The sequence below is a fragment of the Seriola dumerili genome, unplaced genomic scaffold (genome assembly GCF_002260705.1).
Source record: "Seriola dumerili isolate Sdu_G_001 unplaced genomic scaffold, Sdu_1.0 BDQW01000193.1, whole genome shotgun sequence".
NCBI lineage: Eukaryota > Metazoa > Chordata > Actinopteri > Carangiformes > Carangidae > Seriola > Seriola dumerili.
In genome coordinates, this window is record NW_019174448.1 from 1,576,739 (window position 1) to 1,600,851 (window position 24,113).

A 24,113-nucleotide genomic window follows, 5' to 3' on the forward strand; every position below is an offset into this window, starting at 1 on the left:
TCCCGATTAAACATTATGTGCAACATAGCCTTAATATGTGCATTTGCTTGCATGTGTCATAATCACATAGGACACTTTCTAATGGCAGCAGCGTGTAAGTACAGTATTTCATCATCACAGTGGTTTACACAACACTGAGACCGTCCCACTTCCTGTCGAGGGCCATGAAGAGTTTGTATAAAAACCCTGCAGGTCAGCACAGGCAGACAGAACAACACTGACAGGACAAGCTTAACCAAGAACAGTAAAACAACTTCTTCTCTACTGACTTCAACAGGTAAATTGACTTTTCTTGCTTCTTAATTTTTTTGTCTCTGACATTCTTAATGTGGAGCAGATTATAAACAGGATCCTTGTTTTACTTTGATTGGGAATTAAATCTCATTAGAGGACAGTTTCTTCAACATGCTGCTGACAGTTTTGTCATTATAAACTGTGAGAACATTTATTTTGTTAGTCAGATGGAAATCTTCACACTGTGAAAAAATATTATCTTATTTTTAGTCAAAGTTACTTCAAATGTTGATGCAGTAGTGAATCACAAATCCCCACAACAACATACAGAGATGTACTGTAGCCTTTTACAACAGGTCAATAATTAGCAAAGGATCATAGAGAAAATACTAATAAGCTGCTATAAAGGTAGAAGTAAATCTGAGCTGTATTTCACTGACTGTTTTATGATTCAAATTGCTCTCTCTCTTCCTGCAGACCTTCCTCAATTCAGAAAAAGATGGAATCCGAGATGAAATGCAACTTGAGCGAGATGTGGAGCTCCAAGATGCCCAAGGGACTGGACCTGGAGATCTCCCATCATCCAATGACAATGAGGCGTGTGGCCAACCTCATTATCGCCATGGAGAGGCTGAAGGCCGGCACATCAGAGTCAGTGCTGAGCACCGAGTTCAGAGATGAAAACCTGCTCAACATCATGATGGAGAACATGGTGGAAGGTAAATTACGCAAATTTCAACACTGTCGCATAAAAAGAACTGATTTCTCTATTAGCATAGCATATTTTAATTGAGTTTTAGCTCACATTAAACTTTCCTGGAAAGCTAATTGAATCTGTGTAAACAAAAAAATGCTGCCATCTTCATTAAGTCCTTCACAATCAGGAACTGTGGGAAGTGATTGACGGATGACTAAGAGTGTTTTCCGGAACAGTTTCTGTGATAATGTCTATCTTCAGATACAGAGTGGGCTACTTATCATTTCCTGTAACTGGAAACCCACCAAAACAAACTGTGACACCTGTGATTTGGACTCCCACACATTCACCTGCACAGGTGTTTTCACTTATTTGGCCTAATTCAAGCTCTGCCCAGAACTGTGTGGGTGTCTTTGACTGACATCTCTCTCAATTTGCTGTTAGTTTTGTAGCACCTTTTAAGGTGGGGCAACTGAAGCATCATTAATGAGTGTATAGTGTTTATCTACTGTACTATGACTCAAATGAAAAAGTTTATGACTGTAGATAAAAATCATAGCAAAGTGACTAATCAGGTGTGCCTTTCTTTCCCTCAGAGCGTGTTATGTTCGAGTGCTATTCAGATCCACCAAGTCAGTTCAGGAGGACATGCCAGCACCAGTGCAGTGTGACCGACAGCCAGCAGAGACACTTAGTTAGGGACTTAAACAGCATGGAGCTCACCGCAGTGACGCTGCAAGCCGGCAGTGAAAACCACAAAGGTAAATTACACGTGATCAATTAGATCTGATGGTTAGAAAATGGTAGATATTTGAATTTAGTGATGATTGAAAGGTGATATTTTATTCCTAATTCACATGTAACTTTGGTGAAATGCAAGGACAGTTGCATTTTTGTTTTTATCAGTGAGGCTAACACAGTCTGAAAATCTAAAGTCTAAAATGAGCCTGTATCCTCTGTTCTCTCCTCAGTGCATCTGACCATGTCGACCTACTTGCCACCTTTACCCAGCACCGAGGCCAAGGCCAGACCTGTGGCTCTGTGCATTAGAGACACAAATATCTACTTGTCATGCCACATGGACGGTGACATGCCAACACTGACCCTGGAGGTAAGCTCTTACACTTTGTTACACTCTTAAAGAGTAAACTCCTGGTCATCTTAATCATTATCATCTCAAAGAGACAGTACACATTTATTGATATGAGCTAGTATTACTTTCCAGTGTGATGGTCCATCCTTCTGACATGTGTCTTTTCACCTCTCAGACAGTGGAGGACAAAAGCAGTCTGCTGAGGATCAGCTCTGACAGCGATCTGGTGCGATTCCTGTTCTACACCCAGGTGAGCGGACTGAACGTCACCACTTTCATGTCTGCCTCTTTCCCTGACTGGTACATCAGTACAGCAGAGGAAGACAACAAGCCAGTTGATATGTGCACGGAGACCGACAACCGCTACAGAACCTTCAACATCCGGTCAAAGACACCCCTTACTGAATGTAGACTGGCACCCCGGGGTCATGAGAGGCGCTCTTAAAGAGAACATCTTGGTATTGAACAGAGTGCAAAATGTACTGTATTTTAGATATTTTGATTCAGATAATCAGCTACAAAGATGTTATTTTCTACCACTGTCTGCGAGAAAGACTTCTGCAAGTTTTACAGAGTGCCTATTTACTGTATGTACCAAGTACAGAACGTGAAATGCTAAGTATATTGACATAGTCAAATATCACCAAAAGGTGACATTGTTGTGCTGACTTGTGAGCACCTTGTGTATTTACATGACACACTGTTAATGCTTTTATCTATTTATTCATTTATTTATCTATTTATGCACCATTCAAACATATGTATTTATTTGGAAATCTGCTTTCTAACAATTATTTAAATGATCATGTTCAACAAATCTTTAATAAAGCCTCGTAACTAATTTGGATTTCTGTTGTATGCTCACTCAGGTTTATGTATTTGCCCACAGACCCAGATACCAACCAGCATTCTTACATTTCAAAAATCCTAGCTAGCCTCATGTTTTCCATGCTTCAGTGACAGGAGGTTATTTGATTAAACACAGTGATATTTAGGAATGTAATATATACAGATGGGTGCCAAATTAAAGGGAAAACCTGAATAAATGAGTGGAGAAACATAAAAAAAATGTAGATACTTTCACACAGGTGCACTGCATGGTACAATTAAGCAGTTAATGATATCCAATCATGCTCTGGGAAATGCAAAGCAGGCACAGCTGATTCTGATTTTGTATCAACATGGCAAGAGGGAAAGATCCAAGTGGCTCTGAGTGAGGGTTCGTTGTTGGGGCACAGATGGCAGTGGCATCAGTCACAAAAACTGCTCAACTGGCCAGTGTTTCAGTAAGAACAGTGACATCTGCATTTTGATCTATGTCGTGTCAAGACCAGTCACAAAATGCACAGGCAGGTTCCCCAGCATGCACTCCAAACCTGCAGGGGGAAACCACACAATTTGGTGCACCCGTGTGCACAGGAAGTGTTTCACAGGAAGCAAGGAAGGGGAAATTATAAATATTTGGGAAGGAGCTCAAGTCACTCTTTCATCTGCTGCTGCTGCTGCTGCTGCTGCTGCTGCTGCTGCTGCTGCTGCTGCTGCTGAAGAACAATAGGCCAGCCACAGCTCATGTTCATCATTACAGACGCAACTGGTAGGACAAACCAAGTTATGTGCTTTGTAGCCTTTTCAGTTTGTATTTGTATTTGAGAGCATGCAATCTAAGTTGAAACTTAATTAATTTTGTGTTAGGTGAATTGAGTCATTAGTTGACAAATTAACATTTATTCTTTATTTTAGTCTTTCATATTCTTTAAGAAAATGTTATGTATGCATTTATTTGGAACTAATGCATATCTTTTTATTATCTTTAAGGTTTTCAACCTATTCCGTTCGATTCAATGCATTCTATTCTATTATTCCATCTCCCCATCTGGAAGAAAATAAAAAATCAAAAGAATTGAGTTGTCCTTTGCGTTCCTGAGATGAGCAAGCCATTTCTCAAGTTTGGGCAGAGTTGTGGTCAGCCGAAGAACTAAGAAAAAAAACTTCAAACAAAACACACAAAACTTGACAATCTATGACAAAGATGTCAGTAAATAGGGGAGTGGATTAGCTTGAAATGTGAGGAAAAACAAAAGAGCGACTCTTCCTCTGGTGACTGAGAATATAAAGGACGTGATCAGTCAGCAAGAACAATTCATGTATAGTTACATAGCGAGGGATATTATAGTAGGGTCGTTACAAAGATGAATGCACTTATGAGAGTTCACTGGTGGAAAAAAACCACTGGCACTGGTCTACAGAGATGTGGAAACAAGACTTGTACGGCTGGACTGTGACTGGGCAATGTTAGAGATTGAGGATGTAGTTTAAAACTGTTGTGGAACCGCTGTAAAAAACTGACGACATCGTGTTGTATTTGCATTCTGCCTAGTGTCAGCTGGTTTCAGATGGTGTATCTGTTTGCTTCTCTCCTCCTCTCTGTGCTCACATATACAGTATAAAATAGTGACTGAAACGCAGCCCATTAACCCTACATGTTAACTCCCAAGCTGCTGCTCTGTTCTGCTGACATCCTAATTTTATAACCGCGTCTTTGTCTGACAAAATCGCCGAACACAAAGACTGTGCTGTGATTTCAGCTGTATTTGCTTGATATTTACTTGAATGATCTCTCAGAGAGAAAGTCAGAAGTGACATAATACCTTATTTTTTTGGTCCCTCACAGCGGACAGCCTCCATCTGGGATCCACAACAGTTTTCAACCACTGTGTTTCCTCTAACTGTTCCTCAACTGCAAAATGTACAGGCCTTTATTAGAGGCAGGTCTTTGTTTCTAATTCCCTTTGTTTGATAGGTTGTCGACATGTTGTATGTTGGTTTTTTCTTTAATTTGTCACCCCCCTTCTGTAGTATGTATCGTATGAAAATGAGTAAATATGGATACCGTTAGGACAATTTTGAAAGTACTTCTACCCCACCACATTTTAGACAGAAATGTTGAAGTTAGTACTCCACTACATTTGCTTGACTGCTGTATTGTTAATGATTGCAGTCCCCATAAACTTAAAAAAAAAATCCAATAATAATAATGCATTAGCTGAAGCTGTATAATTAAGAAGAGCAATTTCTATATCATTTGCATTTGAACATTTGACAGAACGCTGTTCCACTTTTTTATGCCTGCCTGCCGGCGACAGTCAGAGCCGGAGGTATATTGTTTTCAGGTTGTCCGTCCGTACATTCTTGTGGACACGAAATCTCAGTAACGCCTTGTCGGAATTTTACAAAATGTTCATTTGGACTAAAGGATGAACTGATTAGATTTTGGTGGTTAAAGGTTAAAGGTCAAAGGTCAACGTCGTGGTGACCTCAAAAACACGGTTTTGGCCTTGTGGACACGATATCTCAGGAACGCCTTGTCGGAACTTCTTCAAATTTGGTACAAATGTTCACATGGACTCCCGGATTAACTGATTAGATTTTGGTGGTCAAAGGTCAAAGGTCAAGGTTAGTGTTAGTTTCTTGAAGCAACAAAACCAATCCTGTTGTGCTGAGCCCTCTCTTCACAATTAAAAAAAAAAAAAAAAAAAAATTACAAAAATTACAAAAATCGTTTGAACTTATGAAAGAAGATCTTTTGTATTCAATCTTCATTTTTTTTAAAACGACTAGAAATATTGGTCCACACTTGGTTGGTGTAGTCTGACAGTCCACTTACGTTAAGGGAGGCACGTATGTGTGTGTGTGTGTGTGTGTGTGCTCTTCCTTTGAGTGATTCATACTTCTTTAATTGCGGCTGACTAATGCCCCTCAGAATCATCTTCCAGTGTTTGAGCAGCACTTTCATGTCCCATTAATAGTTATTTTCGTAATAAAATGGATGACGTCAGGAAAAGTTTATATGACACAATCATATTACTGAAATTTTCAAATATATGAAGTTGTGTTATCTTTGCTGAAATTCCAACTGTTGTTGTTCACAATTTTGTACTTTTTTTTACCATTTTACACATTTTTCATTTTATCTTTGACTCAAAATGGACCATTTATTTAGTACTCATTAATAATCACAGTTTTATAATTTTACTTAATGGGGACTTGTCCTCTTAACAATAATGCCAATATATGAAAAAAAACAACAAAAATAAGAAAGCCACATTAAGAAAAACCTTCAAAGAGAAAAGAAAAGAAAATATCCGATCTATGAAACAGAATCATCTATGTGAGAAGAATCAAAAACAATGGAACAAATTACCAGTGACAGAAAATAATCAGTGACCACAACCAAGCACTTTCCTGTAAGATAGATATTTCAGTTCATTTTGGAAAGTGTTTTATTGTAGCTTGTCAGTCACAATGAGGAAATTATGCCACTAATTATTTTTTCGCACCCAAACCCAAATGAGTTGGATTTGTTCTTCTAAATACCATCCAAACCAGAACTACAGTGGCCCTGAGAGCTCAAATTGCTACAACTTCAGAAAACACAAGCAAATTCAGAATACGTGCCGCACATAGACACAACACAACCAAATAGGGTAAGGTGCTGGACATTTTGATGTTTGTGACATTTTACAGATTAAACAAATTAGAAAATAATCATTTATTAGGGAAAATCTTTTTTCTACATCAACGACCACAAGGTGAATAAGTCCTGGACAATATTTTGTCTTCTTTGACATTTAGTAGTTGTAGTTCTAGTGCTAATTAGCAAACGTTAGCATGCTTACACACTGAATACTTTGTTCAGTATGTCTAGTGTTGTGTTCTTTTTTGTTACCATATAAAGCACAATCAGTGCATGTTATTATTATATTAAATTATAATATCATAAATGATAGTACTGCAACCTCTCCACCTCCAGACAATGCGAATTCACTACTAGTCAAAGTAAATAATTCAACTTGACGCATCTGAGGGAAGTGAAGAAATTCAGAAGTTTACTATGTTACTATGTTACTATGCTAGTTTCGCTTTCTATATTGCTGTCAATGGCTATCGAAGAGTGTATAAAAACCCTGCAGGTCAGCACAGGCGGACAGAACAACACTGACAGGACAAGCTTAACCAAGAACAGTAAAACAACTTCTTCTCTACTGACTTCAACAGGTAAATTGACTTTTCTTGCTTCTTAATTTTTTTGTCTCTGACATTCTTAATGTGGAGCAGATTATAAACAGGATCCTTGTTTTACTTTGATTGGGAATTAAATCTCATTAGAGGACAGTTTCTTCAACATGCTGCTGACAGTTTTGTCATTATAAACTGTGAGAACATTTATTTTGTTAGTCAGATGGAAATCTTCACACTGTGAAAAAATATTATCTTATTTTTAGTCAATGTTACTTCAAATGTTGATGCAGTAGTGAATCAAAAATCCCCACAACATACAGAGATGTACTGTAGCCTTTTACAACAGGTCAATAATTAGCAAAGGATCATAGAGAAAATACTAATAAGCTGCTATAAAGGTAGAAGTAAATCTGAGCTGTATTTCACTGACTGTTTTATGATTCAAATTGCTCTCTCTCTTCCTGCAGACCTTCCTCAATTCAGAAAAAGATGGAATCCGAGATGAAATGCAACTTGAGCGAGATGTGGAGCTCCAAGATGCCCAAGGGACTGGACCTGGAGATCTCCCATCATCCAATGACAATGAGGCGTGTGGCCAACCTCATTATCGCCATGGAGAGGCTGAAGGCCGGCACATCAGAGTCAGTGCTGAGCACCGAGTTCAGAGATGAAAACCTGCTCAACATCATGATGGAGAACATAGTGGAAGGTAATTACACAAATGAAACTTTATTTCCACACTGTTGATAAAAAGAGCTTACTGGACTGGTTTCTCTATTAGCATATCATATTTGAATTGAGTCCCATTTTAAGGTGAAACAACTTAATGCTTAATTTATTAGTACATCATACTTACCTACAGAAACCAGTCTGTGTAACTGAATTACTAGTTTGTTCCAAGAGGTAGTGGCTTCAGTTTCACTCCTCCAGTTCACCAAATGGTCTATGACTGTAGATAAAAATCATAACAGCATAACTAATCAAGCTTTCCTCTCTTTGCCTCAGAGCATATTGTGCTCGAGCTCAGCTCAGCTCCACCAGTTCAGTTCAGCAGGACAGGGGAGTACCAGTGCAGTGTGACCGACAGCCAGAAGAGGAGCTTAGTTCTGGTCGAAAACAGCATGGAGCTCCATGCAGTGATGCTGCAAGGAGGCAGTGACAACCGCAAAGGTAATTATATGCGACAGTTAGATCTGATGGTTAGAAAATCTCTCGGTCACGGTAGATATTAGAATTTAGGGATGACAGGTTGGCAACTAGGCTTGATATTTTAACTGAAACTGTTGAAAGGTGATATGTTATTTCAGATCCTTGTGTAACTTTGGTGAAATGCACAGACACAGTCTTTTAGTTTTCATTTTAATGAACCTGTATCCTGTGTTCTCTCCTCAGTGCATCTGAACATGTCAACCTATGTGCACCCTTCACCCAGTACCGAGGCCAGACCTGTGGCTCTTGGCATTAAAGACACAAATCTCTACCTGTCATGCCACAAGAAAGGTGATGTGCCAACCCTGCACCTGGAGGTAAACTCTTACATTAATCTCACATAAAGACTACACACTCTGTTATACTGTTAAAGGGTAAACTCAGTCACAAGTGCCACATTTCTCAAAACCAAAACAGTGACTAAGGAAAACTGACTAGATCCTCTTGGTCATCTGAATTGTTATCATCTGAAATAGACACTACACATTTATTGATATGAGCTTGTATTATTTTCCGGTGTGATGGTCAGACCTTCTGATGTGTATCTTTTCACACCTCAGGCAGTGGAAGACAAAAGCAGTCTGCTGAGGATCAGCCCCGAAAGCGAAATGGTGCAATTTCTGTTCTACAAACGGGACTCTGGGCTGAACATCAGCACCCTCATGTCTGCCTCCTTCCCTGACTGGTACATCAGCACAGCAGAGCATGACAACAAGCCGGTAGAAATGTGCATGGAGAGCGCCAAACGCTACAGAACCTTCAACATCCAGCGTCAGAGTTAAAACTTGTCAAAGACACCCAAAGTGGAGTGTGGATCTGTATTTTGGGTCATCTTTGTCGCCTTTTAACTAGAACATCTGTGTATTGAACAGTGTAAAATGTACTGTACTTCAGCTATTTTAATTCAAATAATCAACAACAAAGATATAATTACTTTAAACAAACGTACTACCATTGTCTGCCAGAAAGATGCAAGTTTTGCAATGTCTATTTACTGTATGTACCAAGTACAGAAAGTGAAATGCTTAGTGTATTGACTCTCTCTCAAATTAAATCGAAGGCAACTGGACTTGTATTTGTCTGTGGAAGACATTTCGCCTCTTATCCAAGCGGCTTCATCAGTTCTTATGTATTGGTCTCTCTAGTCCACACTCGTCAGACTAGTGTGGACTAGAAATACAAGTCCAGTTGCCTTCGATTTAATTTGAGAGAGAGATATCTATGACCTGGACGAATGAGAACATTCACAGACTTAGTGTATTGACATAGTCAAGTTCCACCACATGGTGGCATTGTTGTGCTGACTGGAAAGCAGACTGTGTATTTACATGACACACTGTTGACGCTTTTATCTATTTATTTATCCATTTATTTATCTATGTATGCACCATTTTAACATATGTATTTATTTGGAAATCTGCTTTCTTGCAATTATTTAAATGATCGACGAATCTTTAATAAAGCCTTATGAATAATTTGGATTAGTGTTGTATATGCTCACTCAGGATTTGTTAGATGACACAACTCAAAGAGGGATAAATTACTTCACAGGCGTCATTATCTGTAGTCTATTTGTAAAAACAGTAACTGAACTAGAAACCATACCATTTCATTCACTTAGGAGCCCCATTGACTATGATTGGTTGTCTTGATTTTTTTCTGTTTTAAACCCACCCTGTTTAAATTTGTCCATATGTTTTAAGATGTTTCTGGTGAAGGCAGAAATGCATTGGTCTAACAATTAAGGTGTACTACTGGAGTTGTCACCTCTTTTGACATTAGCTGTAATCCATTTGTAAAGACAGTAAGTGAACTAGAACTAGAATTCTGCTCCAACTCTTAATTTATTATTTCCAGTGCAAACAGAATATCACAAATTACAGCCTCAGTATTTGCCTAGAGACCCAGACACAAACCAGCATTCTTAAGTTTAAGGTTTTCCATATCTATGACAATTAGTAATTATGGATAGTGCTAGGAGTATTCTGAGGTACTTTTACCCCACCACCTTTTAAAGAGATGTTGTACGTAGTACTCTGCGTATGTTGTTTGACTGCTGTGCTTGGCAGAATGAGATTTTGCATACAGAATTTCTGATCAGGGGATTTGAACTGGGGCCAACTGCAGCAAGGACTGTACCTCTACATATGGGGCGCCTGCTTAGACCACTGCGCCACGCGACACCCCAACTTTTGATACCTTTAAGTATATTTTCCTGATTATACTTCAGTATTTTTATACTGTATATAGGAATTATTTTACTTAAGAAAACAATCTTTTTACACCATTCTACAGGAAAAGTCACATAGGTATACTTTACTAGCATTCAGTTTACTCTAGATAGATAGATAATTTGTGTGTGTGTGTGTGTGTGTGTGTTTTTTTTAGTTTATGATATAAAAAGTAAGAGTTAACATTTGAAGGAATTCTCATTTTTAATAACTGTTTGCTGCAGAGGTTGTATTTACTTATTTTCACTTAAGAAATCAACAAAATACATCATCCGCCCAAACTTGTGTATATTAAGGGAACTTGTGCACCCAGACCGAGATTAAAGCCTTGCAAGTGCCGTTTGTTTGCATATTCTGCTCCAAGTGGCGCGTAGTTTTAGCGCATGCGTGATTTTCTTTTTTTTTTCTTTTTTTTCGAAATTTCAAATCGTCCAATCAGAGAAGAGGAGGCGTTCACTCCCAGCAATTTCAAAACTGGATGCACGAGCTCAGTTGTTACGGTTTCAGTCTAACGTATTGTCAACGACTACGATAAAAAAAGGGGTCTAAAGAGGAATTTGTGATAACAAATTTGGACAAAGTCAAAAGGAGAATTCCAAATCCAACAGATATGGAAGAAGGAGAGACCGTATCGATACTTTCCAGAAAAGGTTAGCGAACTCATTAAGTAGCATAAAAGCTAACTCGTTGGTTAGCATGTTTAGCATGTTATCGCTAACTCAAGGTAGCAGTCGTTACACATTCACTGGAAACGTTTTTAATTTGTAGACAAATTAACGCAACGCAATCACGGCATCTGCAGTCTTAAAACGATAGTGAATAAAGCTTCCTCAAAAAGACCTTAAAAGGTGTTTAAAGGTCTTATTTCATTTACACGAGTCTATTGTTGTCTCCTACATTTACATGCCTGGCTGCTGTAGGCAGTAATGTTAGGATTCAATGTTTTGATTGTGTTTGCAGAGTATTAGGAGATGTTATACACCTATAAACTGAAAGTGTGGTCGTTTTGACATTGCAGGGGGTAGATTAGTCCTTTTTTGTGGTGTTTTAGTCAGCACCATCAGAGCTGTAGCAAACACTGATATAGCAGCTACAGACCGCTTAGTAGGCTTCCCATACAAATAATGGACAGTGCTAGATTTAGTGGTCAACTGAGAAAGTAAGTGTTAAATTAGAAGTTTGCAATAGACTGCTAATTAAACTATTTACACAATTTATTATTCTGTCAGTTGTTTCTATATTAATATATATATATATTTTTAAATATACCAGGGAAAACAGCAAATGATCACATTTCAGAGGCTGGAACCACTGACCCTTTGTCTTTCTTTGGTTGAAAAATGGTTAAAACAATGAGTCAATCATCAGTTGTCTGTTAATCAAGTAATCGGTAATTGTTTCAGCTGCTCTTTGCTGTCCCTTTTCCAAATGTAGATTTTCCACAAGAGTATTAATGTATCACCAACCTGCAGCCAGATGGCAGTAAGTGTCTGTGAAATGTTATTAGGACGCTTGGGTAATTCCATGTCAAATCAAGAGATTTTAGACATTTTCTGCAACAGACCATGTTGGATTTGCTTCATATGTAATATAAGTAAAATCATTATCAAAAATTCTGATTTGTGAGGTAAAATTCACATCTTTATTTCAAGCGCATATTGCCCACGCATGAGTCTATCCTAAAACAATCAACCAGTGGAAATGGCATGTTTTAATATGCACAAAATATGAAGTTGGTACCTATGTATGTATTAAGGTATCAAAAATGATTTTCACAGGTTTTGTTTACTTACACATGTGCTGTTTTGTTTTTATAGCCCATGTGCTACTGTTCCTTGCGTCTCTGTCCCCACCCCTTACCTTATTTTGTTTAGTGGCTGGTCATTGTCTCCATACCTCAGAAATTAAAGAAGATACAAGCTGAACAAAATAGTAGTTGTTGGCTACAGTGACTTTATTCACATTAAGTATGAAGCAAATCCACGAAGGTCAGTTGGGAGGCCTCTGTTGACTTGACATGGAATGACCTGCCTGAGATGTGACCTACTCTGTCTCTCAAACACATTGGCAATGGACCCATCTGTTACAGTTGCAACACATACTTGTTTGTTTGCATATAAAGTGGGAAAGTGTGATCCGATCACACATGCTGGTGACTTGACTCCTGCTGACACAGTTGGAGAAAAAAATCGCTTCTATTTTTTTGCTCCATAGTTAAGTTTTTTTTGCCAGAAGTTCCACATTTTATTATGTCCTGGAGTTCTGCATTTTCCTAGTATAAATTTTATATGTGTATATTTATTTGGAGGTACACATAAATTATTATAGTTCAAACACTAGGTATGAATATATAATATGCAATTTACTGGCGAGTACAATTGAAAGTTATTAATGTGGACAATGCTCAAATCCTGTGTAATTTTCTGTCACAGAGCTACGTAAACACAAGTTGATGGAATACTTGGCAGCAAAAGGAAGGCTGAAACTGCCCAACCCTAAGTAAGAAAAAAAATGTTGCTGTTAAAATGTTGTCTAACTCCCAAACAGTTCATGTCATCAAGTTTGTTCTGTGTACAGCAAATTAAATCAATAGGTTTTCCTCCTCAGGCCATACCTCCGAGATGACTGTGAGGTTAAGAAGCCTATGACGTCTGCATTTAAGGTAGGGTGTGTGTGTGTGTATGTGCTTGTGCTTGTGTGCAGGTACATACAGGTATACAGTAGTAGACAGTATACGTGCGCATTAAGATTCATGTCTATCCCACCAATGTGTCAAAATTCTTGGGAAAGTGGAACCCTTATTTGCACAGGCAAGGAAGCACTGAAAAGGAAAGTGATGTTAAAATCATGTGGTGCTGAGTTGCCCTGATTATTTGAATGACTTTTCATTTTGTTTTACTCTAAATTTCCCACATATTTTATTTTTGTCTTCACAGATTGTTAAGGGAAAAGAAAACAAGGCTCCAGCTGACACATTCAGATATGAAGGCACAAAAACCACAAAACTCCCTGACAAAAGAGCGTTTGGTGTCACTAACAAAGTGAATGTTAAAGGCAGCATCCTGACTGGACGGCGAAATGCCAAATGTCCATCTTCAATCGGTGGCCCAGCACAGCCACAACGTAATGAAAACCCAGTGCTTACAGGAGTGGACACTATTGTGTCCTCAAAATCCAACCTGAATGCAACCAGCCAACTCAAAAAGCCACCAAATACAGGACTGCTATCCTCAGGCAGAGCCTCTTCAAATACAGCTTCCAACACAAAGTTCAGCAGTAGTTCAAATTCTGCCTGGTCAGGTCCAAGAAAAACAGTCAGTGTCAGAATGAGTCTTGGCCCAGTTGTCAAAACAAAAACAGGGCTCATTCCTGCAGTGACCCAGTCAAGAAACACAAAGTCACGTGTAACACATACTCCTGCCACAGCAGCTGATACCACCATTACTTCTGTGGGTAACAAAGTGCGATCCAGCACTTCATCATTAGTTTCTGTTTCCCAGAGCTCTGCTACAGCTCAGAGGAAAACACTTCCTAACACTGCTCTAAACAACCCTGTTAATGAGAGAACTGTTTCTTCAACTGCTAGAGCTGGCGTTAAAGTTCAAAGTCAGGACAAGTCTAACTCAAAACCACTTTTGGGGACACATTCTCAGTCATCTTGTAAGAGTCAATTATCAAGTCATGGACGGAAACCAGTGCCCACCTCAAAGTGCACAGAAGCACTTATTAAACCTGAAGGGAGAGGAGGTATGTCAAAAACGAATAGATCAGCTGGTGAGTGCACAGACAGGTCAACAAAGCAGAAATCTGAAGGTGGTGGAGAAAAAAATGGAAAATTATGCAAAGTCCTCAGCCGAACATCCTATGATGCAGTGTGCAGGTGCACTTCAAAAGCGGTAAGTGGTCAGTTTACGCGAGCCGCTGTGGCTGAGTTGGGAGGGAAAACCAAGACATGTAAAGAGACACAAAGCAAAAAGGGATACAGTTCAGCAAATGCCCCTCTGCCACAAACATGCATAAAAAGAACAGGCGCTCCAGTGATGTCACAGACAGTGCCGCAGCCTTCCAGGACCATCAGCCTTACAGGACAAGTCACAAACATGAAGACACCAAAGGTCTCAGTCAGGATCATTCCCCAGACTGAAGGAAAGAAAATGACTGCTGCCCAAGAGGAAAGAATGTAAGTAGCACAGTACAACTACTGGTAAATTTACAGCATGAAACCATGATGTGGTGCCATTGAATCATTGCATTTCCACTCTAGTTTACTGTGGGTTATAATTTGGCCTGTGACTCGCAGGTCTGTCTGTACATGACTCATAAGAAAGGTTGCCTTTAGGGCAGTTTGGCAGATGAAAGTTATCGTGTGTAGGGATGGGTACCAAAACCCAGTATTAGACAGGGCCCTGGGCTGGATGAGCTCTGACATTAATAACTCTGTTTCCAAGTAAGACATTCTTTTAAGACAGCGTTGTCTGAACTGTCATTTAGACATTCAGTTCCAATTGTACATCCCTCAGAGGAGTGGAGTTAGCGATGTGGGTGCTGCTGGCGAACTATTGCACAGTAAAAAATACTGTCCAAAAAAGGTCCTGTAGTACATCATTTGGCATTACATTTATTTTACATTTCCATCATTACAAAATCAGTCTATGATAGTGATTTGTTCAAAATAATGCTGTTGAAATTTTCTACTCAAGAATATTAATTCAGTACAATATCATAAAATCAAGCAATGTCAATTCTTTTCTTGGTTAATTTTTTCTCTTACAAAATAACAAAAAGTACAGATAAGAGTACCATTAAAGTACAAGATCGATAAGCAGTATCGGTAAAGGCAATACTGGTAAAAATCTTAACAATATCCCATCCTTAATCATGTGTCAGCGATATGATGTTATCATTTTGTTCTATGAATTTCTATCAGTTGTTCAAATTAATCATTCTGAGCAAGTGATGATTAGAAATTAGTTTTTGTTTAAACATACAACACCGCTCATTGCTTTGAATATATTGTTTTACATTTTTAAAAGTATAGGGGATACCCTTTTCTTTTCATTTAACAAAATAAACCAATCAAAATAATACATGTGATATACAAGAATGAAGTAAAATAGACGACAAAGAATCTGATCAAGGATTGATGGAAAGTTTTGTAAAATCCATGGGAGTTGGGAATCTGATTAGATCTCTGTGCATGTACAGACTGCTTTTTGATAGAAAGATAGTGATGAAGTCTGTGGTTTGGACAGGGACTGGTTCCTCTGAGTTGGTTGTCTGCTATCGTCCTGATCTGTATACACGATTATATGCATTGCACTGCTGCCATCTGATCGACTAATTAGATAATTGCATGAATAAACATGGTGAATGTACAGCTGTTCCTAATAAAGTGTATGTTATTTTGTTTTTTTAAATAGGAAGATAAATGGATACAGATGAAAGCATAGGTTTGAAGTTGAAAATGTGCAGTGGTTGGTTAAATAAGATTTTCCGAAAGGTTTGTCTGTCCCTTTAATTGTTAAATAGAAACCAAGAGTTACTCATGTAGAATAAAATGTTCCAGGCATCAACCCCATTTTGTCTTTTTTTCCTGTGTCTGCCTGGTGCGCTGTCCAATGAAGCCAAACAAAATGTTGAATTTTAACTCTATCCTCTGCTGTTTTATTTGGTCTTAAGGAGAAAACTGCAGGAATGGCGAGAGGCAAAAGGTATTTCTTACAAGCGTCCTCCAATGCCAGTAAAACCTCAGGTGAGGCGCACAGTGGCTGCGCCCCAGCCTTTCTGGACCTCCATGAAGGAGGAGGACGAGACTCACTCCCTTATCTGTGCTGTTGACAGGTCCCTGGCTGATTGCATCAAATTGCTTGGAGAGGTATATGGTTTATTCTCTTTTGTTGTCCTAGATTTTGCAGTCTGATGTAATAACCCACTGGATGTGTAATTAAATTCTGTTTTATTTTATTTTAATTATTTTGTGAAGGCACTTACAGTATTAGGGAGAAAAACCCAACAGTTCCCGCAATGACTGACTTAGTGAAAGTAGGAAAGAAAAATCTCCCTCTTTACAAGAACTGGAAGGGTGTGTGGCCATCTGCAACAACCCATTGTTATATCGCTCTGGAATTTATGTGTTGGACACATTTTAAGGTGGAAATATGCATAGAGATTGTTTGATGGGCTCTGAAATTAGAGAGAAAAAGCAGGGGAATTAAAGTATTGTAAGGCGGGGTCGTTCTTGAAAAGAACTTGTCCGCCTGACCATGTTGGAAAGCTACCATATTGTTGATACTTACTAGGGGCCTGCAGAATTTGGAGTATGTGCACTTGTACACAGTCTCTCTTGGGAGGCATTCTAAAGTTTGATGGGAGCCTTCCTTGCACCTACAGGGTTGCCCTCCAGAACAAGTGAAGGAGGTTCTCTTGCGGCTGCCGGCAGTGTCCCAGAAGTTTGCCAAATACTGGATCTGTCAGGCCCGTCTGATGGAGCAAGAGGGCAACCTGGATGTCTTGCCCATGTTTGAAGAGGCTGTTCGTGTTGTGTTGGAGGTAAGACAAAACATTTGCAAAGCCATTTTTAAAAATATTTTAAAATCCAGCTTGGTTTACATTGTGTGAAGGCAACTGCGTCCTAGTCCACATTAAAGGACCGCCTACTCAATTGATGTTCTCTGCCACAGTCTAACAAGTCCCAACACAGTTTCATAATGAACTGAAAATATTTTACTATTTCAAATAGCTAAAACCTTCATTGTACACCTGTGTGCAGCGCATTGATTCACTCAACCTGTCCATGCCCCCCTCCCTCTCTCACTCACACACACACACAAGCACATTGATAACAGACCTCTTTAATTAGAAGACTCTGGTTGATTTGGATTGTTGTTGGTTATAGTAGACTCATAGTTCTAGTATCTTTAATGTCTGCTCCATAATATGTCTGGTGTATTAGACCATTCTTTGACATATTGAAAGGCTTTGAGCTGGACCACTTTATGGTAATATTGGATTAACAGGATCAGCATCATACATACATCAAACATCATGCAGTATTGTATTTAATTTGCTGGATTAGCCCAATACAGCGATACAGAATCATACATTGGAAATTCAATGTTCCTGTTAAGTTTCTATTTTTATATTTCACTGTAGCCAGTGGACGAGCTGCGGACTGTGGTGTTTGAGATTCTGAAGAAAAAGGACGAGATCCAAGGTAAATTGGCCAGGATGAACATCTTGGCTGAAACACACTCACACACAAACACAACTGCCAAACCACTACTGCAGAATTTACATCAGGGTTCCATTTGTCCAGGGATAAAGATTTTCTCAGCATTCTTAGCTTCCTTTCCTTCTGCCAAAATAAACATGAAGGCTTTCTTTTCCCATCTCTATCTGAGCAGGGGTGATGCAATTAGTTACCTTCTTTATATCACTTAGTGTTACAAATTACTTTTACCGAATCTGACCATAAAGTTGAATCAATGCCTGTGTGATTCATTGCATCGTGTGGTATTACGCTTTGACTTTGTTAGTTTTAGCTTGTGTGTTATAATGACTATGTTGCACTATTTAATGTAATTTGAATGTCAGTTGTTCCTGCTGTTTTTGAATTTCTTTGTATGTGATTTTAACTTTGTATGTAAGTTTAACTAACTTTTTGGTTTTTCGCTTCCGCAACTTTACTGCTTGGTTCATTCTCACTGCCCTCCTCAGTGCAGTTTTCAGTGAGACGCTCTGAAAAACAACTGTACACTACTTGTCTAGTGCCAAAGGGCAGACAAACAAAGTTAGAAACTAACTGATGAACACAGTGGAGCATTTAGCAGCTAATCCAGATATTGTTGCTTTGTGTCTGTTAGATGTGTATATGGGCAACTGCTTGCTAACACATTTGCCAGATCTTTAAGAGATGATAATGTTATTGTTTGTCTTTACACCCTGTTGGCCAAAAAAGATCAATTCATGCACCTTTTAAGGTAAAATTTATTTGATAACTTCAACAGTGAAATCTAGATAATATGTTAATTCTTACAAGAATGACTCAGGTTTTCTTGTTTTTTCAGCATCTGATACAAATGAGAAAAATGAGGACCAAATCCCAACAGTGGAGAGCTCTCCTGAGAGTATCAACAACCCAATGATGACCCCTAAACCTGTCAGAGCTCTCATCTGTGGGGAGAAAGGAAACTCATCTGTAGTCAAGTATAAGATCACAGCGACTCCTGGGTAGGTTTGACTTGTTATATTATTGTTTCTTCTTTGTCGAGTGGAGTAGAAAAACCAGACTGGACTCAGCACACAGGAGGTGATTATATATAGTATATTTTTTGTCATTTCACACAGAAATAAAGAGTAGCAGATTAGTAGCTGGCATGAATTTAAAGTTTTGCAAGGGCTGAATCACATAAACAGCAGTCAGTGAGGGACAGAAACGAATCTTTCAAAGTCAATGATGAATATTACACCGGATGTCTTCACACTGTGGAAACATCTGAAAGAGGAAAAGAAATTCATGCATTACGAGAGATTGTGATGCTTCTTCTGTAATAATACCCTTTCTACTAATGTCACAAGAACTGATACTTCGGTGCCATGTCAATGCCAAAATTCTTAAAATGTGACTGTAATTGTTTTTCGGCACTGTAGATGTCGTAGGTAGTGGAGAAGTGATTCTTCCAGGACTGATGACGGTCGTGTAATAACCCTACATTTGTTCTCCTCTGAAGAAGGCAGGCACAGTAAACAATAGTAACAAAACATGGAATAGCAGCAGCAAGTTAACATACAGCAACAGGTCCACTGTGACTTGTGGAAAACCAAAAAAAACAAAAACACGGCAAGACTGGTGCATGGAGATAGTTTGTGTTTGGCGCGAATCATCAGGGACAAGTTAAAGACAACCAAAAGCCAGTGTGCAAACAGTGCCACAGAACATTTCAAATGGCGATTTGTATACGGAATTCAGGGTGAGTGATTTTCAGTTGTCAACTTTATATTAGCATGTTGTCAACATTTTGATGTCCTGAAATGTTATTTGTTCATTGTTTGAGAATTGCAACAGCTGACATCTGTTGTAGCAATGCTCCACGCACAAGATTTGCTAACGTTATCTTGTATAGGCTAACATAGTGACAGCTCATAATGTGAGCCATTAACGTTCAGTCTATCATAATATAAGGTTTGGCTTTTTAAATGAACAGTTGCACACTAAAGTCTGTCACCTGTCAGTCAATTTAAGTTACTGCTTGCACACTGACTAGATAGATAGATAGATAGATAGATAGATAGATAGATAGATAGATAGATATTTCATTTATATGTATATATATTTATATGGAGGTGTGTGTGATTGCTCCAACCGGCACGAGAATCTTGATATCCTGTTATGTGCGATGCGCCATTATTTGTATTATTTTCAAATCTTGAAAATAATAATTTAATTAATCCACTTCCTTTGGCTGAGGTGTTGTATAGCCTGATGGCAGTGGGAACAAAGGATCTCCTGAACCTCTCTGTTCTGCAGCCAGTGAGATGAGACGTTTGCTGCAGCTGTAGCTGCTTCTCTCTCCTGCCAGAATATTATGGAGTGGATGGTTGGTATATGAGCCCAGCTTTTTTAGAGGCTGGGTCATTTTGAAAAATTATGATCTATTTTGTCTTTATTTTTCATTTAGTGGCCCCCAAAGCCAACAGAGGGAACCAGCACGTGTCAACGGTCAGGAGGTACGCTTTTTCACCCCGGTGAGAAGGTCAGTGCGAATCGAGAGAGCCTCACTCCGATACCCTGCCTCCCTCCAGGACCACGATCTCTGTGTGACCTCCTACAATGACCTGATCTCCAAGGAGGTTGAAGAAAACAGTGAAGAGCAGGAGGTTGGGGAAACCAGCCCATCTTCTAATGACACGCCGATGTACATCTATAGACAGAATGAAGCCCTTAAAGACAAGGTGTTTGTCCAGCTAGTCTGCGATTAAGGTGTTCAGTCTTGGGTGCTTGAGTAAAACATATATCCATATGTGTGTCAGATTTCTTTCCTGAAAAGAAGGTGCGTATTATGCTTGTAATACTAGGACCTGACGTTTCAGGCAATGAGCTTTTTTTGTTAGGTTAGGTTTTTGTCACACTTACCTATGAAGAAATTATTGGGTTTATGCTTTTGGTCTCTGTATAATTTTATTACTTCAAATTTTGTGTATATAATGTAAAATAAATGGCTGTTTTTGAATCCTATTTAGACCTTACCCTATATTAATCCTCACTGCACAACAGGTGGCATCAGACACCTACACTCTTGAACCAGAGCCAGAATCATTTGGTTGTTTTGCTGTGCATGTGCATGGAATTTCACAGCTCTTGTGCTAATGCAAATACAGTGCTTTTTTCAAAAGCACCTAACTGAAACTGTATAAACATGTAACTTTCACCACACCTCAAAATCACATGCGTGTGATTGCGTATCTTCACATTTAGGAAACGTCACTAAATCCCGCTGAAGATAACACGGCATCAAGTATAATAACCACCTGACAATAATTCATTTTTAATACTCTTTACAGTATTGTTCAATCTAAAAAAAATCACAAGATAAAACAAACTATAATATTGCTTAGCAAGACAAACAACATCATAGCATTATGCACAGTACAGTGCATAAACCGGTATAACTCAGTATTACTGTAACAGAGTAAAGTAGATCATATTGTTTTAAGCATTTGCACCCACAGAAGAGGCAAATCCCAAAAATGGGTAAAAATCAAGTCTTGACTTGATACGGAAAGTCAGGGCCCTGCCAAAATTGTAATAGTGATTTGTAAAGACAATACAAAAGTTGTTTACAAGTCACTTGTCAGTTAAAACAACATTGTGCAACGAGTACAGTTTAGTGAGCACTTCCCACTCCCAGAAAATTTTTGTTCTACAATGTCTTCTCTGCAAACTTTTTTAGATATTTTTTTACATGTATTAAATAATATCCTATATATTACTTTCTACATAATATACTTTCCAAGTGAAACAATAATATTCAAAACAGGATTTTGATATGATTAAACCTTTTCATGTGCCTTCCATCATCTAATCTGACAGCCAACAAATCCAAAACCTAAATATAGGCTGCCAGAGCAGAAGGACCACAGCAGGATTACATCAGTTAACCAGCTCCTGCGCAGGTGAGTATCAAGTATTCAAATTTAAAATACTGCATTCTACAGATTCTTTTTGGCTTCAACACATTTTGTGTTCAAAGGTATGGGCAATGTGGTTCATATAGATAGATAGATAGATAGATAGATAGATAGATAGATAGATAGATAGATAGATACTTTATTTATCCCCTAGGGGAAATTCATGTGTCCATTAGCTCATTGTTGATATTAATAATAATAATAATAAAAACAGTTAATAATAAATAAACTATAATAATTAGATTAGTCCAGTGTTTGCTGCACATGTAGGATGTAGGATGGTTGGTATTGTCCAAGATGGCCTTCATCTTACATTGCATGCGTCTCTCCACAACAGTCCTGAGTGAGTCCAGACTCCTGCCAAGCACAGGCCCAGCCTTTTTTACCTGCTTGTCCAGTCTTTTTGTGTTCATGTCTGACATGCTGCTGCCCCAGCAGACTGCAGTATAAAGAGTACACTGGCCACCACTGACTGACAAAACATGTGCAGCATTTCACTGCAGACGTCAAAGGACCTGAGCCTCCTGAGGAAAAAGTGCTGGCTCTGCCCCTTCAGGTAGATGGCATCCGTGTTCAGGGACCAGTCCAGCTTACTGTCCAGGTGCACACCTAGGTATTTATAAGTGTGCACCACCTCAATGTCCTTCCCTTGAATGTTGACTGGCTGAAGGGTGGGCCTAGACCTCCGAAGGTCGATGACCACCTCCTTGGTCATGGAGGTTTTCAGAAGGAGGCAGTTCTTGTCGCTCCATTCACTGAAGGCCATCGTCCGATCCCTGTACTCCTCTTCCTGCCCATTCCTGACATGCACCACAGTAGCTGTGTCATGTGAGTATTTCTGGATGTGGCAGGACTCAGTTGTATTTAAAGTCCGCCGTATACACGGTGATCAGAAACGGAGCCACAACAGTCCCCTGTGGAACCCCCAGTGGTGATATCCCAATAGGAAGATTTCTCCTGTCAATTTTACTTTTAAATAGTGCCGAATCATAATAGCAGTTACCTCAGGGCACTTTTCATGCAGAGGTCTAGACTATACTCTTAATAATATTTACAGAGAACCAACATTCCCCCATGAGCAAGCACTTGGTGACAGTGGCATGGAAAAAACCTCCCCTTTAATATGTAGAAGCCTTGAACAGAAGTGGCTGTAGGTGGCTTGTATTTGTAGATCCAGACTCTACAGCTCCGGAAGCAGAAATACCTGCAGAGAGCAACAGGAGGAGAGAGATGAGAAAGAAAAAAAAAACTACGGGAGAGAGAAGAAGTCAAGCTAGGATCTATTTTAATGGGGTATGATTGGGTGCAAATGAAAAGGAGGAGAGAGGAGCTCAGTGCATCATGGGAAGTACCCCAGATGTTTTAGCCAATAGCAACATGGTTAAGAGGAAGCTGATGTCTGAAGGCTCTGGAGACTCTGGAAACCACAAGTAAGGATTTGACAGGAAGCCAATATAATGAAGCTAATATTGGAGAAATATGATATCTCTTTTCCTAGTTCCTGTCAGTACTTGTGCTGCAGCGTTTTGGATCAACTTGAGAGTCTTTAACGATCTTTGAGGCAGCCATTGCAATACCTTTGTTCCCAACAGTCGGCCCCAGCTCACAGGTCTGGAACCACTGCTATAGATACATTTTTTCTGAAGTGCTTGAGGCCAAATATAATAACTTATTTTTTTCTGATTCTGATAGCAGCAAATTGAATCCAGGTCTTTATGTCCTTCAGGTAACCTTGAAGTTTAGTCAATTGATCAGTTTTATTAATGGGTAAAAATGTTATAATCTGCATAACAATGGATGTTTGGTCTAACTGGACAATTACAGAGACAAGTCCTTTGTCTGACGCTAGGCAAAGAGGAATTTGTACCTTTCCCTGTGCTATGATGAAATCTAAAATCCTCAAACAAATTCTGTAGAAAGTGACTCAACTGACTAATGAATGCTTCCTTAGGGAGAAAGGGAAGGTTTGGCACAGGTCAACAGTTGGAATACAAACCTGGAAGAGTAGGTTTTTGAAGAAGAGGTTTAATTACAGCTACTTTAAAAGACTGTGGTACATAGCCTGTTCATAATGACAACTTGATCATATCTAGTAAAGAAGTGCTGGTTAAGGGTAAAACTTCCTTTAAGTTCCTCTCCAGAAATATATGTAAAATTACTCTGCTGTGATTAATATCTTGTTTAACGTGGTTTTCCCACATAAAAAGTGAAAATCCAAAATTGGAGCTGGAAGCACATCTACACTTACTACTTTGTTTATTGTGTCCCAAAATAAGCGACTTGCAGACATATGAGAACGGTTAACATAGTTATTATCTTTTATTTGTCTGTGTTGTTTGTCAGCTCACAGCTGGCAGTGGCTGAGACAGTGTTAGCGGTTGTGCTAATGCAAACTCTAGCTCTCCGTACTGACAAGGTTTCTGGTTTATTTTCCCGCCCCCCG

The 24,113-nt window shown here is 39.0% G+C and overlaps 3 protein-coding genes across 4 annotated transcripts; all 3 read left to right on the plus strand.

The window, feature by feature from the left end:
- Positions 1-210: 210 nt before the first annotated feature.
- Positions 211-2,865, plus strand: LOC111227981 (interleukin-1 beta-like). Its single transcript, XM_022753745.1, has 5 exons — positions 211-277; positions 712-953; positions 1,528-1,692; positions 1,903-2,042; positions 2,200-2,865. The coding sequence occupies exons 2-5, from the start codon at positions 734-736 to the stop codon at positions 2,467-2,469; spliced, it is 795 nt and encodes a 264-aa protein (XP_022609466.1). The 5' UTR covers positions 211-277; positions 712-733; the 3' UTR covers positions 2,470-2,865.
- Positions 2,866-6,993: 4,128 nt separating this feature from the next.
- Positions 6,994-9,697, plus strand: LOC111227984 (interleukin-1 beta-like). The gene is made up of 5 exons (XM_022753749.1): positions 6,994-7,079; positions 7,511-7,752; positions 8,049-8,213; positions 8,436-8,569; positions 8,813-9,697. The coding sequence occupies exons 2-5, from the start codon at positions 7,533-7,535 to the stop codon at positions 9,032-9,034; spliced, it is 741 nt and encodes a 246-aa protein (XP_022609470.1). The 5' UTR covers positions 6,994-7,079; positions 7,511-7,532; the 3' UTR covers positions 9,035-9,697.
- A 1,261-nt stretch (positions 9,698-10,958) lies between these two features.
- On the plus strand, positions 10,959-20,698 carry LOC111227999 (cytoskeleton-associated protein 2-like). Of its 2 annotated transcripts, none has more exons than XM_022753763.1 (9): positions 10,959-11,133; positions 12,916-12,982; positions 13,091-13,145; positions 13,420-14,663; positions 16,163-16,358; positions 16,874-17,032; positions 17,636-17,696; positions 18,550-18,712; positions 20,161-20,698. In XM_022753763.1, exons 1-9 carry the CDS (start codon positions 11,094-11,096, stop codon positions 20,459-20,461), a joined length of 2,286 nt encoding a protein of 761 aa, XP_022609484.1. In that variant the 5' UTR covers positions 10,959-11,093; the 3' UTR covers positions 20,462-20,698. The 2 variants fall into 2 exon arrangements, with proteins under 2 accessions (XP_022609484.1, XP_022609485.1); XM_022753764.1 differs by lacking the exon at positions 20,161-20,698 and adding an exon at positions 18,441-18,462 and having other exon boundaries at positions 18,550-18,614.
- Positions 20,699-24,113: the final 3,415 nt, after the last annotated feature.

Excerpts from the sequence above, each read along its gene's own strand:
- LOC111227981 (XM_022753745.1), top strand. The coding sequence starts at position 734 with ATGGAATCCGAGATGAAATGCAACTTGAGCGAGATGTGGAGCTCCAAG. Across the intron at positions 1,693-1,902 it reads CGGCAGTGAAAACCACAAAG|TGCATCTGACCATGTCGACC; the intron begins GTAAATTACACG and ends TTCTCTCCTCAG. Across the intron at positions 2,043-2,199 it reads TGCCAACACTGACCCTGGAG|ACAGTGGAGGACAAAAGCAG; the intron begins GTAAGCTCTTAC and ends TTCACCTCTCAG.
- LOC111227984 (XM_022753749.1), top strand. The coding sequence starts at position 7,533 with ATGGAATCCGAGATGAAATGCAACTTGAGCGAGATGTGGAGCTCCAAG. Across the intron at positions 7,753-8,048 it reads GATGGAGAACATAGTGGAAG|AGCATATTGTGCTCGAGCTC; the intron begins GTAATTACACAA and ends TCTTTGCCTCAG. Across the intron at positions 8,214-8,435 it reads AGGCAGTGACAACCGCAAAG|TGCATCTGAACATGTCAACC; the intron begins GTAATTATATGC and ends TTCTCTCCTCAG.
- LOC111227999 (XM_022753763.1), top strand. The coding sequence starts at position 11,094 with ATGGAAGAAGGAGAGACCGTATCGATACTTTCCAGAAAAG. Across the intron at positions 14,664-16,162 it reads GCTGCCCAAGAGGAAAGAAT|GAGAAAACTGCAGGAATGGC; the intron begins GTAAGTAGCACA and ends TTTGGTCTTAAG. Across the intron at positions 17,697-18,549 it reads GAAAAAGGACGAGATCCAAG|CATCTGATACAAATGAGAAA; the intron begins GTAAATTGGCCA and ends TTGTTTTTTCAG.